The 15,898-nt window shown below is 44.9% G+C and overlaps 2 protein-coding genes across 6 annotated transcripts in view; one reads left to right on the top strand and one right to left on the bottom strand.

Moving 5' to 3' along the window:
* The window catches only part of sycp2 (synaptonemal complex protein 2), a 39,749-nt gene that overhangs the window by 20,623 nt on the left and 3,228 nt on the right, over positions 1–15,898 (top strand). Inside the window, exons 46-48 of one of the 2 annotated variants that reach the window (XR_015117928.1) lie at positions 7,258–7,578; positions 11,209–11,395; positions 13,768–13,843. The gene's annotated coding sequence lies outside the window, so the exon portion shown is untranslated. The remainder of the gene's footprint in view (positions 1–7,257; positions 7,579–11,208; positions 11,396–13,767; positions 13,844–15,898) is intronic. The other variant, XR_015117929.1, reaches the window with a different exon arrangement.
* Positions 18–15,898, bottom strand: part of phactr3a (phosphatase and actin regulator 3a) — a 32,425-nt gene continuing 16,544 nt past the window's right edge. The window contains exons 2-12 of one of the 4 annotated variants that reach the window (XM_086214480.1): positions 11,159–11,323; positions 9,809–9,976; positions 8,968–9,183; positions 7,693–7,921; positions 7,255–7,505; positions 6,459–6,612; positions 1,949–2,004; positions 1,595–1,656; positions 1,209–1,349; positions 959–1,035; positions 18–579 (exon numbers count right to left, since the gene is read on the bottom strand). In XM_086214480.1, the coding sequence (XP_086070606.1) occupies positions 564–579; positions 959–1,035; positions 1,209–1,349; positions 1,595–1,656; positions 1,949–2,004; positions 6,459–6,612; positions 7,255–7,505; positions 7,693–7,921; positions 8,968–9,183; positions 9,809–9,976; positions 11,159–11,323 (1,535 nt within the window). In that variant the 3' untranslated portion in view covers positions 18–563. Of the gene's footprint in view, positions 580–958; positions 1,036–1,208; positions 1,350–1,594; positions 1,657–1,948; positions 2,005–6,458; positions 6,613–7,254; positions 7,506–7,692; positions 7,922–8,967; positions 9,184–9,808; positions 9,977–11,158; positions 11,870–15,898 lie in introns of those variants that run through there. The other 3 variants (XM_086214481.1, XM_086214479.1, XM_086214478.1) reach the window with 3 other exon arrangements.

The following is a 15,898-nucleotide window of genomic DNA, read 5'->3' as shown; positions in this document are numbered from 1 at the left end:
CTTAAAAAAAAGACCTTGTATTTTGAAGAGAAGTGCTTACAAAGGTGTTTCTCTTTTCAGTGAAGACAATGATGCTCCCATTCAGATTGACATACTGTATGTACAGTTTATATCAAATTCATCCCCGATACCACCCTGCACAGTCTGAGTGACACGTTATTCATCAGTTTAAGAAAAGGTGAAGCTGGTCACATGCACAACTTCCTCCCCCTACACGGGTTCCCGCCGCCTCGTCCAATGAGTCCATGAAATAGTACAAAAGAACAACACTGACTGAATGACAAGATTGTTTTTTTCCCCTCCTCTGCTCTCACCCTGAGAGTCAGAGGCGCCACCCAAGTCCTCTTCCACCTGCCAGCCAGCACGTGGCACTGGGACCCACTGCTGCAAACATCGCCGCCGTCTTCCCTCCAACACTCGTGCTCTCATACTGGTGATATGATCGTCGAGAATGCTGGAAGAAGGTGAAAGACACTCTGAAGGCAAAAAGGCTCCAAGCTCTTGAGAGCAGCCTCAGGAAATTTCTAAGCTCAGCACTTCTTCACAGAAGAAACTCCTGGCTTTCACGGCCGGTGGAACCTGGAGACACAAGCGTAAAGAATGTATGTTTAATGGTGCCGTGCTGGGATTGCAGCTATTAATCAGTTCTTGGAGTCTATTTTTAGACTCAGTCGATCTGGCGTGTTCGGTTCCCAGCATCCCTTTGGGTCACTGTTACAGCAAGGACCCCTGTTCTCCAAGGGGGCTTAGCCAAGGACACGCTAGCATTTTATCTTTGCGTGGCAGGTTGAGCTCTCCAGAGGACAACACCCCCCCCCCCCACACTCCCATCTATCTTTAGCTCCTCTGCTCTCTCCAGATGAGCAAGGAGAGCTAAATTTAGAGCACAGCATCCCAGAATAGAGCCCTTGTGCATTCCCTCACACTACACATACACACACACCAGCTGAATACTGACCTCGTTAGGTGTTTGCTTGAGGCGTGCACTTCCATCTCAGTGCTTTTGAACTCGTTCAGCTCTTTTCGGATTGCAGCCTGTGGAGACGAGGAAAACACAGCATTAACACAAGTCTGAGTGCACCCTGAGCCTTTTGGTTCTGCGCCCTCTGACCATTCCGTCCCCAAAAAAAAAGCTGAAGGGATTTTGTGAGATAAGCTGGACCAGCAACATGGTCATGCTGAGAGATGTTATTGGGACAAACACACACCTTGTCTGCCGCTGAGAGCCGAGTCCAGGGCTTGTCTGCTCTCCTGTCGTAGTCCTGAGCTTTGGCCACCTCCACGTAGTCACTGAAGCGGATCAGAATCTTTCTGTCCCGCAGTTCGTCTACGGTGGGCCGCTGGTTGAGCTGGACAACACAAGTCAGACAGATATTTGTAGCTGGATGCTGTAAATCTGGATTAACCAGGATTTTCAACTAGTCTGAACCAGGATTTTAACCCAGACTTTTTAACTAGACTTAATCAAGATTTTTGACCAGTCTGTTTTTAAATACGGCATTATTTACAATAATAAAAAAAAAGCTTCTTAGTATTACATTTAAAATTGCATAGTGCATCAGGTCAACGATATCTGTGGTTCGCAGTGTTGTACCTTTCTGTTGAGCCGTTGTTTGATCTCCCTCCTCTCCTCTTGCTCTGTCTGGTCGTTTCTCTCTGGGGAAACAAGAAACAAATAATCAGCCTACAGATTCCACGGCTTCATCTCCTACTATTACAGCGCTGAGGTGGAGGAAGTGCGAGGAGGATGCGGCGCTCGGCAGCGCTCCTCCGAGTGTTTACGGTGAAGTGATGGAATGTGCATTCATGCGTTCTTTGGCCTCTGAATAATGGAGCGCTGTGCTATTATTATCATCAGGGATTCTTTTTCGTCTTCTTCTTTCCCAACAGTGACTTCTGGTAATGACGGGAGCAGTTTAGAGACAGAAATCTGAAGTTGTGAACTCACGTTTTAGAATGTTCCGACTCTCCAGCTCCTCCACGTTCGGTCTCTGGCTCAGCCTCCTGCGAAGAAACACCAACACCACGTTTTGAACCATTCTGACTTCAAGCGTCCTCTCTAAACCGGCTGGAGTTTCTTCACTGTGCGCGTTCTTGAGAGGAACCCCCTATGTCTCCATCTCGCATCCAAACCGCGGCTGTGGTACTTTGGAAGAGGCGCTCCCCACATCTGGAACAGTCGCAGAGGCGTAATTCTCCTATCTGAGAATCCTCCACCTGGTTATTAGCAGATTTCCAGATGTTGCATCTCAGGAGCAGCTGCCTTGGTGCCGTTACTCTGCCCCGCTGCTGCGGCTCGCTGCTACTCTACTATCGCGCTACGGACTACAGGCGCTTTTGAAGTGGGTCGTGATGGGCTGCTGGGGCGCTACTCGCTCAGTCTCCATGGTTACTGCATGCATAATTAGTAGGAGGCGGGGCCTAGCAGGCTCCCACTCAGGGCACTCCCAACCTCCTGATGTGCACTGGACTACTGGCACAGTCCTATAACTCACGGTGCTGTGACAGTATTTTATTTTTAGCCACATTAATGATTTATATTTTTTGGCGGAAACCAATCTATTTCAAACATGGTACTAAACATTTGATGACTTTCAAACTATTCTTGCCAGCTGGATAGGCTTTTTGTAGTCTGTGTATGTTTTTATGAAGGAATCCTATCAGAAACACACAGATGGATATCTGTTCTTCCTGGGATTCTAAATATCGAAATATAATACCTGGCCACAGGTTCTGTGTGGCTGCTTTACACTTCCCTCCATATTTGATTATTTCTTGTTTAAAATAAAAGAGAAAAAAAGAAAAATGTTCAGAGAGAAACATGCAAGCAAGCTAAAATGCAATCAGACGAGCTGGTTTCATAACATAGACAGTACTGTACCAGAGTGTAATCTGCCGATTCACAATTCAGTAGAAAAGCGTTTCACATCCAGGTCACATTTTATTACACATTTATTTCGAGCAGCCATGTCCCCTCTCCATCAAAGGTCTCCAAAATCCGATGTTTTCCCAGACTTCTCTGTGCATGTGTGAACTATTTATACGTCATATCAATAATAGATGTGAGCAGCACAACACAGCAGAGCTCCAGACAGCATGTGGCTGTGCCCCCCACCCCCAAACACACACACACACACCAGCACAGCTCCAGAGCTGGACAGGACAGAGAGGGCAGAATGTCACCTCGCAGCAGGGCTCCCTTTATCCCATCTCTTAAGGTAACCCTGGACACTTTCTAGTTCTGTCCTTTACCGGATCAAAGGTAGGTCACCAGTACTGAGACCTACACACAGACACACACGTACAGTCGCGCTGTGCACGAGTGTGTGCGGTGCTGGGTAGATGGACACTTTAGTATTCTAAATGCTCCTGCAACAGAGGCCATTAAACGGGAAACATTATGTTTATGTGTTATGTAATAAACGTTTGCGGGAGGTTTAGTGTCTGTGTCTCCAACGTTAATGAGACGTTGAGAGCACATAGACAAGAAAACACCAGCAGCTCTAGATGTAAGCAGTGTGTTGTTTTAATCCTCCCCAACGCGGTGTGTACTCAATACTGTACACAGTAATGAGTACAGGCGAGCAATCAGTCATTGTTAATTAACACACATGTGACTCCACATCCAGGAATGGCTCCAGAAATAATTCAATACTTGCACTCCCCTTGTGATTTCCCTTCTGAGAAATAAGATTAAAAATGGAACACAAACATCACCAATGTTTTCAGGAGTAATTACAGATTTTGTACATTCAGTACTTGTGAATTTAATGCAGGTTTTTTTTTGTTTTGTTTTTTGTTTTTTTCATATTTGCAGTTGCATCCGTATAACCCACAGAATGGAACACCTCATTAGCCACGTTGCCCCCTTTTTTTGGTGTCTGATCAAATCAGGCGTACCTCACTGCTCCTGTCTTTAAATCTCATCAGCCACCACTCTTTTTTTTTTCTTTTTTTTTTCTTCCTTCAGAACTCCTCTTCCAGAGACAAAGTGTTCCCCCGGCTCTGATTGCGTTACATTTTAAACAGATGAAACAGAAAATCACTTCCAAATCCCCTGCGAATACAACCATCCTCTGTTTTATTGACCTGGTGGCCGAGTTGCTTAGCAACGACGCTTGGTATCTTATGAGACAATAGTCTTCCTGCAGAAATTCTCTCTTCTCCCTAGCAACAACCTATTGGGGAGTTCACTGTTACACACGGGGCTGGGTGTGCTTTATTGAGAATCCGATGCTATTTTTGGAAACACGCTGCTTTCCTTTTCTGGTCCTGGTCTGATTTAATCATAGTTAACATTTTTTTTAAAAACAACCTATTTTGGTACTTTTTGAACTTCATGAATCAGAGAATCCTCACAGAGAGATGGTTTATCTGGGGTGATGAAGGCAGAGCGTCGAGTCGGTGCACTTTTCTCTCCTGCTGCTTTTACATCCGATAAGATTTCAGACAAAAGACTTGGAGAGAAATCCCCAGAATATCACAATGACGCATAAACGCCTGTTGGCATGAGGGTTTCCGTTGGCGACTTGGGATTCTCTACAAAAAGATGTTTTAGAATAGAAGATCTAACTATGCCAGAGAGGGCTGACAAATCCAAACAATAGACTCAAGAACCAGAGTGGGTGGCGGAGGCTCTCATTCTTTTATTTCAGCTGCTAATTGTGTAAGGAGACAAACTTGGCAATCCCAGCGTCCTTCCTTTCACACGTACAGTTGGCACCACCCCCCCCCCCCCCCCCCCCATGTTTGCTGTTATATCAACAGATACTGTATGTGGAGGGACACAAGTGCATGGGCCGATGCATTATTGAAGAGTGGTAAGATTAGAATCATGAGTGCAAGGCGGGGTGCGTCTAAAGATAGGAGGGCCGTCCATCTCTGACACAGCGGAATGACATGGTGTCATTATCCACCATAAGTCCTGATGACACATTCTGCTGGATCTGCAGCAAATGCGCCGATAGGAGCCACAGAGAGGATTGAACGCGTTCGACTGTAGGAGTCACCCAAAGAAATCCAGCAGCCTGAGTGATGGATTGTTCCGTGAGTCGCTGTGAACGCCCTGGGGAAATAAGCTGCCCCCCCCCCCCCACCCTTGACAAGAACACCCTCCTCCTCATCATTGTGAGCTATATTTAGCCAGGGTTTCCCTCCAAAATGGTGCAGTGTGTCTACACTCCGTAGGATGAAAACTCATTATCTTGCATATGTTTAAGGGGAAGTAATGATATTCAGGTGACTCATTTACAGCCTGGAGATCTACAGATGCGGTGATAATTATTCCACACAACGCAAAGATTCAAGCTGGTCCTGCTGCTTTTTAGGTGTGAAGGATTTTAAACAGCTTCTGTGCAAAGGGTTTGTGTTTTTTCCCTGCGATGTCAGCATGATACACATTTGAGGTTTTATTGAGACATTGAGGAGAGAAAGCAGCTTCTCTCACCGCTGTGCTACATGTAGAACCTCTGTCTTTGACCTCTGAGCTCTTATGCAACTTAGGCTCCATCCTCACCTTTGCATAAAGACTTTGCTTGCTAACCTTTGTGCACCTTCCTCAAACGACAATATATTTTCTCCTTGTCACTCTAAGAATAGGTGAGGCGAGGCTGTATTTTTAGTTGTCTCAGAGACTGAATCATAGATCTTGTTCTCCAGAAGTGTGGGCGGCACTTGGCTGTGAACGATTGCACATCAGGTTATGTAACTCAGTGGCGTGCCCCTTTTTGATATGTTGGTGCTAAAGAATCGGGTCTTGTGACACATTCGTGCAGGGAACTGCTGCTGTCAGACTTGGGATATTTCTCAGGCGCTGGCACAAACATCAGGGTTGCATCTTGTACAAAGATGTTTCCAGGAAGTAGGGTCGGTCTGTTCTTGTTGCTCTCCAGGAATTCGGTATGATTGGAACTGAGCTCAAGTAGATTTCAACAAGCTGAAGGATTTTGTTTCTCTCTTCCACTCGACCATGTGGATGTTCTTTGTCTCCACTGGGAATCTTCAGCTTTGTTTATTCAGGCAAATATAAAAGAATGGACTCCCACTTAACTGACTGGGCTTTGAGCTCTACACACACACACACACACACACACACACACACACACACACTGTCTGCCCTGAGCACTTTCATGTTACACAACATCAATCAAACACATGGATTGGACACACAATCCGCTTAGATCGTTCAGATTTTTCATCTCACCTCCACCTACAGTCGCATTATGTAACCGAGTCAATTAAGTTCACAGGTTCACTTTGCAAAAGTATCTCCCAGTTGTGTCATGGTTTTGCCCCATAAATAACCCAGACATGACGGTTTACTGTGGAGGGATACAAGGAGGATATTTGACCAGGACAGAGAGACATAATATCAGTGTGTTTATGCCTCAAGACAACACACACGATTCAACCTGTTGAGCCCCTTCCTGGCTCTAAATTTTTGCTCTTTCATTACTTACTTGGCAAGCTTCATCTCAATCTGCTGGCGAATTTCCTGGCGCTCCTGGTCGCTCCTTGCTGGGAAGATATTCCTGTCCTCCAGCTCCTGCTTGCTGGGCCTGTTCCGTAGTTTGACAGCCAGCAGCTCCTTCCTTAGCCTGCGAGGAAGTGTGCCTGCAAGGAACACACACAAACTTATCTCTGTGGACTCTCTAAGACGCAGAATGTCGATAATGACAGCACTTGCACCAATGTTAGTGGGCTAGCCTAGCCGCCGGTGGCGCTAGCTCCATCTTTGGAGGTAGAGGGGGTACACAACAGGAGGTTGAATATTTTGGGGGATACAGGAGTCAGTTCATTGATGTACTGGCCACTTTATACTGTTTGAGAACTTGTTACACACCGGTTGCACTCAGCCAGCAGGCAGAAAACATTCTAACCATAAATTCTGAGTTGTTTCTAATGCAACCTGAAATGGTTCGATATTCACTCTCCTTTCAGACGGGTTTGGTCTCCAATAACTCCTGAGGGAAAGTGGTATCCCTGTTAGACACTTATTATCAGTTTCCTGGGCAGGTGGGCTACTTGGGGGGGGGGGGGGGGGTCTGTTAGCTGAAAGTAGCTGCCTGCTGTAGCTGGAAGTGACACTGATAAATGGCACTGAAACTTTTAGGAATCATTCCCTGAGGATGTTAATAAAATATCTGCTTGTCGTGTAGATTAACATTTCGTGAATCAATTGTAACAAGCAGTTGAGAGCTGGTACAGAAGGCCTGACTGTGCACTTGAATTCACTCTGAAGTTTCTGTGACCCACCAGAGATGACCGACTCATTCCAGCCGTCCAGGTCGGTTGGGAGGCCTGAGGTGTTGGAGAAGCACTGGTCCAGCCGCACATTCTCCTTGTTCTCCTCCGCCTCCTTCTTGGGCCAGTCAGACCCTCCACCTCCCACACAGACACCCCCCAGAGACGATGTGTGTTGGTTCTCAGAGCTACAAGAGCGAGAGAGGCGTCCGTCCGAGCACCACAGGCGTGGGGGTGAGCCCTGCTCACACCCTTCGTGGACACTAAGGGTGCACAGATGTGGAGGAAGGAACGGCTCAATGTCACGGAATATTTCAAAGGAACAAGCTCAAATTTGTGAGTAACTTTTAACTATTATTTCTTACTTTTAAAGCTCTTAGGTCTTACATGTTTTTAATATCACAAAAATCATTGCTGCCTGAGTGAGGAGGCCAATATTCACAGACTCACCTCTCCTGTCTGTTCTTGGAAGCAAATGCACGCTGCAGTTCCTCCATAATGCAGCTAGGGGGCATGGGAGGGTGAATCATATTGCAGAGATGTGGGGACCCTGAGGGGTTAGCGAGGGGCCCTCGTAGAGGCAGGGTGATGGAGGCCAGGCTTTCTGTGCTCCTGGGCAGAGGCTCCTTCGGGAGGTAGGAGTTAGGCAGGTGAGCGGGGAGCGACACAGGGCCCGAATCTGAGAGAGAGATGAGCAGATGAAGATGGAGGTCAACTGAGAGAAGCTCTTTCTATCAATTTAACAGACAGATCTGTTACTCCTTTACTAAAGTTTCATGACAAAACACATTACGCTTTTGTTTGTAGGAATTTAGCGAAGATTTGAACATCTGGAGGACAACTGAAACTCTTTAAAGCGCAGCATCACAACAGCTCTGACGGGTGTAGATGCAGAGAACCAGGAACATCAGCCTATCGTATCCAGAGGAAAACATGAGATGCTTTGGATCAAACTCTGTATTTCTACTCATACAAACAAACCATTCCATCCGCCTTCACACCTCACGTGGAAGCATCAATAGTCACAACCTCCAGGGCAGCATCGATCAGTTACTCTCATTATTGGTTTGCAATGTTCTTAAAACAGCTACAAAATATATTTGACACAGTAACAACGTCAAGGGCGGCACGAGGAGTCATAAATCTTCTGAAGAGGCAAAATGTTCTTCTTTATTCTGTAACTGGATCCCCATCAGCGGGTGGACGCCAGTCCTCCACAAAAACAGACAGAAAAACGACAACAATTAAAAAAAGAAGAAGAAGAATTCAACTCTTCAGAACTTGAGATATGATTCACACATTTACAGAGACGTTATCAGTCATTTGGAGTTATATTGTTCACGTGGCGATTGTCAGGGTCATTTTCCCTTCTTAACCATTAGAGTGAGTGGTTGTGGGCTTCTCCACTTCTGATTGCCCTGTGGGAGAATCCCAGGTATTTAACCTAACATAACCTTATCTATTTAACCTTCACGACCTGAGGGGTCACAGAGGTCGGTCCCCTGGAGTCATCATATATCATGATGAATCAGATAAAAAGCTTCTTACTACAGAAAATACTGATCATGGCAGCTTACATCGATTCTTAGATTTTTCAGAATTGTCAGTTTTCTTAAGAGCAACTGACTGATCAAGTGACCATTGCAGCTTTTTCGCCACTCATTTAGGTTTATTTCTAGTCCGTATGAAGTTTAAAGCTCATTAACGGGACACGGAAGCACTCACCGTCTCCAGGACTTAGCTGGGGCAACAGCTTCTGAGGTACTTGCGGTGGGGAAGTTCCAGGAGGAATCTCTTCCTCCGCTCTCTCTTCCATCTGCTCTCTATCATCCTGCATCCCCTCCGGTAAATCACCGGCAGGGTGCACCTCCCCATCTCCCTCCTCGTCTGCCGACGGTGAGTTCTCCACCACCCGTTCACAGTCCAGGAGAGGGCCAGCTACTAGAAGACGGCAACAAGAGAGGAACGGTTGCAGAATGTTGCAGGGGAGGATTACAGACATGTGAAACCATGTGAGATTCATCAAACAAACATTAAATAGAAACAGATAAATGAGCAAGAGTAACTTAAAGGTAGTTTGTGAAATATAATTTACAAAAGGAAAATATTCTACAATAAAAAAAACATGATTGGACAACATTATCAATGCTAATGTATCACTTGTTTTGCAACTACAAGACAGGATGAACATCTCAAGGATGGAGCTGTCATTTCAGCTGTGCTGGAGATTTACTCCACATTTGCAGCCGTGTCTCTCAGAGCAAAGAACGCCATTCAGTTGTCTTTGCTGCCCTCTAATGGAACATGCACCACAACATGGAGCCAAAAAGAACAAAACACGAGTGTAGGACGAACTCAAATCCAATCCGACCATAAAGAAACTATTTCTCAGCACCAGCGATTGATCTCAGTAGTCTTATACACACTCGTATTGATCGGCTGGAAAGTTCAGTTCAGGCCAGTTTACAAATATGACTGTCTTTCCTCCTGGTCCGATCCGATCCTTCCCACATCTCTAACACGTATTGATCAGTTGATCCTGAGTGCAGGGATGAGGTTGTTCTACCTGGAGGGGGATGCTCCTCCTCGGGACCAAGGTATTCCACGCTGCTGACGGTGAGGTGGGGGTTCAAAGGTCCCCCGAATCCTCCCAGCAGCAGTGAACTCTCCGAGCAGCACCCCTGGGTGGGGGAGCTGGGGTCGTGGCATAGAAGACCGCTGGATAATGCTACATCTGTGGATGGACATGAATAGCTGTCACCTTTTATATAGTCTAGATAAACAAATCTCACGTTCTGGATTTTAAAAAAACGTAACACTGTGACAACTCGCTCCACTCATTAAAAGATGACATTCAGTCACTAGTGTTCAATAACCTCTGCTGAGATTTGATTAAACTGAGCTAATCTAGCAGCACATTTAGCTAAATTTAAACACAGAAACAAAGGCATATGACAGATACGTATGAATAATACTGCAGATAAATGTGATCTCGGTCCGTTCAACCACTCAGCTCTCTGGCTCAGTGATGAGAAGATAATCTTTAATCAAGACTTTCGCAAATGTATTTATAATTTTACATCTTTGCCTGGTAGAGCTCCAGTTTGTGCCCGTCAATCAAAGTTCTCAGCATCTGATTTAAATGAAAACAATAGCAGGAAACGTTAGCATGCTGCATGTCGTCACTCAGTTTCAAACGTGTAGATTTTTTATGTTGATATTCTATTTAAAGGAATAAATTTAAAAAAAGGTTTGTTCTTGTGTTGTACAGAAAGGATCAGGGGCGTCTTTCCTGCCACCATCTTGTTTTAGATCTTTTTTTTTTTTTTTGAAAGGATTGGGGTTTTTTTTTTTAACTTGATGCACATTAAAAACTACAGCCAGAATATTTATTCAGCCAGATGGTAACAGGAATCATGAATGAATGAATACCTCAGTAGGTTTGCTTAAATGACCTTCTGGATTCTCAAAGCTCAGCATCTATTAATTATTCTGAAAATCAGGTGCAGCAGTGTAACTGGAGTGTGATGAAAATAAAAGAACGGTACAAACTGGTGTCATTTCTGATGTCACCCTGGAACAAAGTTCATTCAATTCAGCTGTAGTCGGATTAAATGTCAATGATTGTTTCTGGGTGAATTTGCTACATCGAGGGATGTTGCTACTCCATTTTCCTATCAGTCGGTCTGAGAATGAAGTCATACCAATATACACTCTGCAAGTCTCTCTTTCTACAGCTTTTGAAAACTACATGGTGCATCTCAACCAACTTAAACAAAGCCAGAATGTATAAGAATAAAACTGAGTGAGAGCTGCCTTTATTCAGATGACTGGAGGCTGACTGGCTCCATCTCACCCATCCTCCATCCCCTCTCATTATTTCTTCCTGACCTAATTCATTCGAGTAGACATGTACCTGTGGAACTCTGCTTGAGCTTCTCATTTTTCTTTTTCCTCCACTTCCAGGGCTTGAAGAGGCGCCCCAAGGTGGCCAGCTTGCTATTGCGGCGGATGGGTGGAGTGTGGACGCCGGTCACCAGGCAACCCGTCCTCAGCACCCTCTGCTGGTCCACCAGCTCTCCTACAGCAACCGTAGAGATGGAGAAGGAACCCAGAGAAAGAGTTGAGAACCGAAACAGAAGGATGAAGTGAGGTGAGGAGAGAGTGATGTGTGTGGAGAGACAGATGGAAGGTAGAGAGGAAGAAAAGGGGGAGAGAGGGAGAGAGAGAAGTAGGTGAAACGAGAGAACGAGCACAATTGGTATCATCACCTTACTGAATAAACCATGATGGACTGCAAGTGCAGTGCACAGATTGAATTAGAACCACTAATTTAATCAAGACACACTCCTTCACGGCTGCGAACCCCCTCCCCTCCAGGCATACGTCACATATCAAAATAAATATCTCCAAAATACGCCTGCAGACACAGCGGCGTCCCTGGAGAGCAACAGGTGGGCCAGCCTGCAGCTTTCCCAGAAAAGACCTCCAATTCGTCTGCCTGGTGAAGCAGCGCTGATTGTTTTAGTGCGTCAACCTTATTTTCTCTAATACACTCCCGTGTTCTGGCTCTCACAGGACACAGAGATCCACAATACCACGAAACACAGGCAGCGTGCAGTGTGTTTTTGTTGTTTCATCCTATCAGGTGTGTGTGTCGTTGGCTGAGTCACATTCGCGTCCTTCATACAGGTGAATAATTCTTTATTCTTCTGAGAACGTGACACAGAGAAAAACAACAAACAGATCAAACTAAACACACTTCGCACGCTAAAACAAGCCAAAACTAATACACACGTGCACGATAATATCTGCAAGCAGAACTGATATTGCTGATAACATCGAAATATTTTGGTTGACATTTATATCAGCTCGGTTTTCCTCTCTGTCTCTTCTTCTTCACTCAACAGCAACATGAGGAAACAAAAATAAATATAATAAACATAAAATAATACATTGTTCAGTCCATAAAGCATGAGAACATCGCATGAGTTTGTGGTCCTACTGATAATATCGACTGTTAAATATCAGCTACGGGCAGTGTCAGCTGTAAAACATCAGTACTTGCCAAAAAAATCCAATATTGGCCCTCATCTCCATCCCTAATCAATACAATATATTCTGTATATCATAATGAGCCTTAATAAGTAACAAAACATTAACAAGTAGGAAACAAACGGACAAAAAAAACTTCTTCTGTCTTCTCTTTTGTTGCTGAAAACAAACTTGTACCAGCCACCGCCTGAGTAAACCGTCCCCACCTTCATGTGTATTTGCAAAATATCCTTTATTTAAAAAAGAACCTGACCTGATAAATATTCAAGCAATCAACATCAGCAGCTTTGAAAATCGATATTTTCCCTCGCCAAATAATCAAATTAACAAAGGAACTACTTGTGCCCGTAACATCACCCACTATCAGGGAGGAATGAGCTCAACTCCAATGCTTGACAAGTCTTTTAAACCTCCGCAGAGCAGACACACGCGCGCACACGCACACGCACACACACACACCACCAGAAAAGATTACCCGTTAACTCCAGACTTCAAAAAAACCAAAACAACACTCATCTGCCTGCGTGATACTGTTTAACAAGACGGCAAAAAATAAAAATAATAGGATTTGTGTTCTCGCATTTTTTTCGAGATACCATTTTGTTTGAAAGAGAAAACACAGATCTGCAGTTCAAATCAAATTCTACATGTAAAAAGTTTTGTGTGTTTTTTAAAAAAAATCTTATTTCCCTTCAACAGTCACATATTTCTTTGGCTGTCATGACATCTTAGTCATCCAATCATCAGTTTTTAGTTTCCAATTCAGAATGAGCGAGGGGAGCAGATCAGTGTCGTCTAAACCAAACCAAACCTTCTCCCAGAATATTGGCTTCCCTTCATTTAACATGTTTGGGTCCAACTGTTTCATTAGCTGTACAACGTCATCTCAAACAGGAACTTTTGCTTATTTTTGTGTTGGTGATCCTGCAAAAAAAACAAAAACAAAATTGAATCAACACAAGAAATAAAAATGTTGAGTTTAAAGCAAAAGTCAAGAGAATAAATCAGCCGCACACACGGAAGCGGAACAGTGGGATTTCAGTTCAGCTACAATAATGAATAATATCATGTCGAGCCCTTTTCTCTCCTCAGGGCAAAGTTGCATTTGAATGAATGATGATTGTGACTCATATCAGGATAAGTGTGGGTCTACACATCCATGGGTGCACGTTGCCCACATCTACTCAAAAAATAGAGCTGAGAAAGAAGGAAATGTACAATGGACGTGATGTATTAAGGAGCCGCATACGTCAGTGTGACAAAAAGCAAGTAATATCTGCCTTCAGGAGGCTGATATCTTTGTTGAAATATTCAGCTGAGGAAGCAGGGATTTGTGATGGGGGGTTGGTCGGTGGATGGGTGGTTGGGTGGGGTTGGGGGGGGCTTGCAGAGGAGCTGAGGGTGGGATGTGGAGTACAGTGGTGGAGGAGGAGGGGGATACAGTTTACTCCTTTTCATGTTTTCTTGCAGATGCTTCAATGAAAGATGTGAGCAGAAAGGAGATGGAGGATGGTCAAGATTGGAGGACTAGAGAAAGAGAGATGAGGTGACAGGAGGTTTGACTTTTGACCCTTCAAGTTACTTGAAGCAGGTCAGTTGACCAGGCGCACCCATGTCACTGTGCCATCATGACTTGTATCACGCATGCAGCGCAGCAGACGAGGCACCGCGCACAGAATCCAGGTCAAGCTTGAAGGAAACGCACCCAGTCGGCAGAGAAAAAAAAGCTTAAGAGAAGGAGAGGGGGAGCAGGAGGGGTGGAGGCATCTATGTGTGTGTGTGTGTGTGTGTGTGAGAGAGAGAGAGAGACCAAGAGTGTGTGCGAAAAAAAGGGGGGAGAGGAGGTGGGGTCAGGCCCGCTGCTGTTGCCATGGTGATCAGATCCAGATGCTGTCGCAGCAGTGGGAGCCAGCGGGATGAGCGAGTCAGTCTGTAGCTTAGAGGAGGGGAGGAGAGGAGCCCCTTACACAGACACTGCCAAATCTAAAGCCAGTGGCAGCACCCAGTGCATTGTGGGTAGGGGGTGAATAAGCCACATAGAAGACGAAGTCTGTCTGCATTTTGAAACAGAGATGGCGATTGGGATGGGGGAGTACATGGGGGGGGTAGGAGAAGGGGTATTCCAGGGAGAAAAGGCGAAAAGAAGAGATGGGAGGGGGCTGTTGCTATACGGAAGAGCTTGCAGGAGAATCTGGGCTCGCCCAATCACAGAGCAGCTATTTATAATGCATATCAAGTAACCCTTCATTTTTCATAGACGGGGTAGTTGTTCAGAGAGAATGACTGAAGTCTGGGTAGAGCACAGGAATTAGGTGAAAACACATGCAAGCACATGGAGATTTATTTTATCCGCTGGATGGGGAAGTATCCAAATGTGTGTCAGATAAGCATGAATGGACTACACGCACCATGTGGCGATAATGTGCAATTCTAATTAATATGCTAGAGCAAATAGGATTTATTAAATCCACGTGTCATGCAGGTGCAGCGGACCAGTAGTTTGCTGTGTGCCAATAGTCCTACCGAGCCCCAATCAGGTGGCGGCCTCAGGGCTCGACACAAGATAAAAGATCAAAATAATTCAGAACAGACCGTGATAATATAAACGATAATGCTACGCTTTACTCAGCATCAGCGCAGCGAGGTAGAAAACATGAGATAAAGTAGGCAATATGATAATGTGACTTGGCAAGAACACTAAAACAGAGCATGTTACGGTCCACCGGAGACCCCACCCCACTTAACCAGCATGTCAGCACATTCAGGAGCACTCCATCGTTGCCTGTACGTACACAACGAGCTAATCCCTCCTTCCCACGTGCCAGAGGTGAACTAAGCATCAAGAACCACAGGCTGAAACGGTTTTCTGAACTCTTTTTTTCTACTCTGGTGACACCGAAAACGAAGAACGGGAATCAGCACTGAATCCAAATCACAATCTGTTTGTGACCTTTCAGCTTTTTTTTTGTTTTGTTTTGTTTTTTTGCAATGAGAGGGATTCACGCTGAGAGGAAGGACAACATCAAATGCTGCGAGGTTGTGTGAGGCAAAGCTTTGCTGTGCTGAATCACCTGCTACAACAGTCTAATGAGTGGGTTTATGTTTTTAAAGCTCCCTTTGTAGTATTACAAGACAAATGCGAACATCACTCTTACTGTACTCATTCACTGGGATACAAATGATCTCCGTGACTGTTGACTACTACAAGAAGTTAAAATATTCATCGTATCTGGGTGGGAATCTCTTGTAGTGATGAATTACAGATATGCATTCAGCAAGAGTAGATGGAGTTTGAAAAATACTATAAAAGGAGCGTCTTCTAATTCAAGATCCGAAGGGAAGACACAACATTTGCAGTAAGAAATAACCTGTACAGTTTGTTTGGAGAACGTTTACTCATGTGTCTATGCTGACCCCTGCTACATCTCAACAACATATATCTGGACATTTGAGGTTTTGAACCAGGTGTCCCTACAGCCGTTGGATGGATTATCATAAAGTTTGTTAGAAAGATGAACCATGGACTTTCCCTTCAGTCCCATCATCAACCAGTTCTCAGTTAGCTGCTTAATGATCAAATACCTGGAGTTCAAATGGACTT

Source organism: Aulostomus chinensis, chromosome 9, assembly GCF_037954235.1.
Source record: "Aulostomus chinensis isolate RoL2024-O1b breed Wild chromosome 9, RoL_Achi_v1.0, whole genome shotgun sequence".
In the NCBI taxonomy this organism is placed as follows: Eukaryota; Metazoa; Chordata; class Actinopteri; order Syngnathiformes; family Aulostomidae; genus Aulostomus; species Aulostomus chinensis.
Note: the sequence above shows the minus strand (reverse complement) of the source record. Positions and strands in the feature narration are given on the sequence as shown.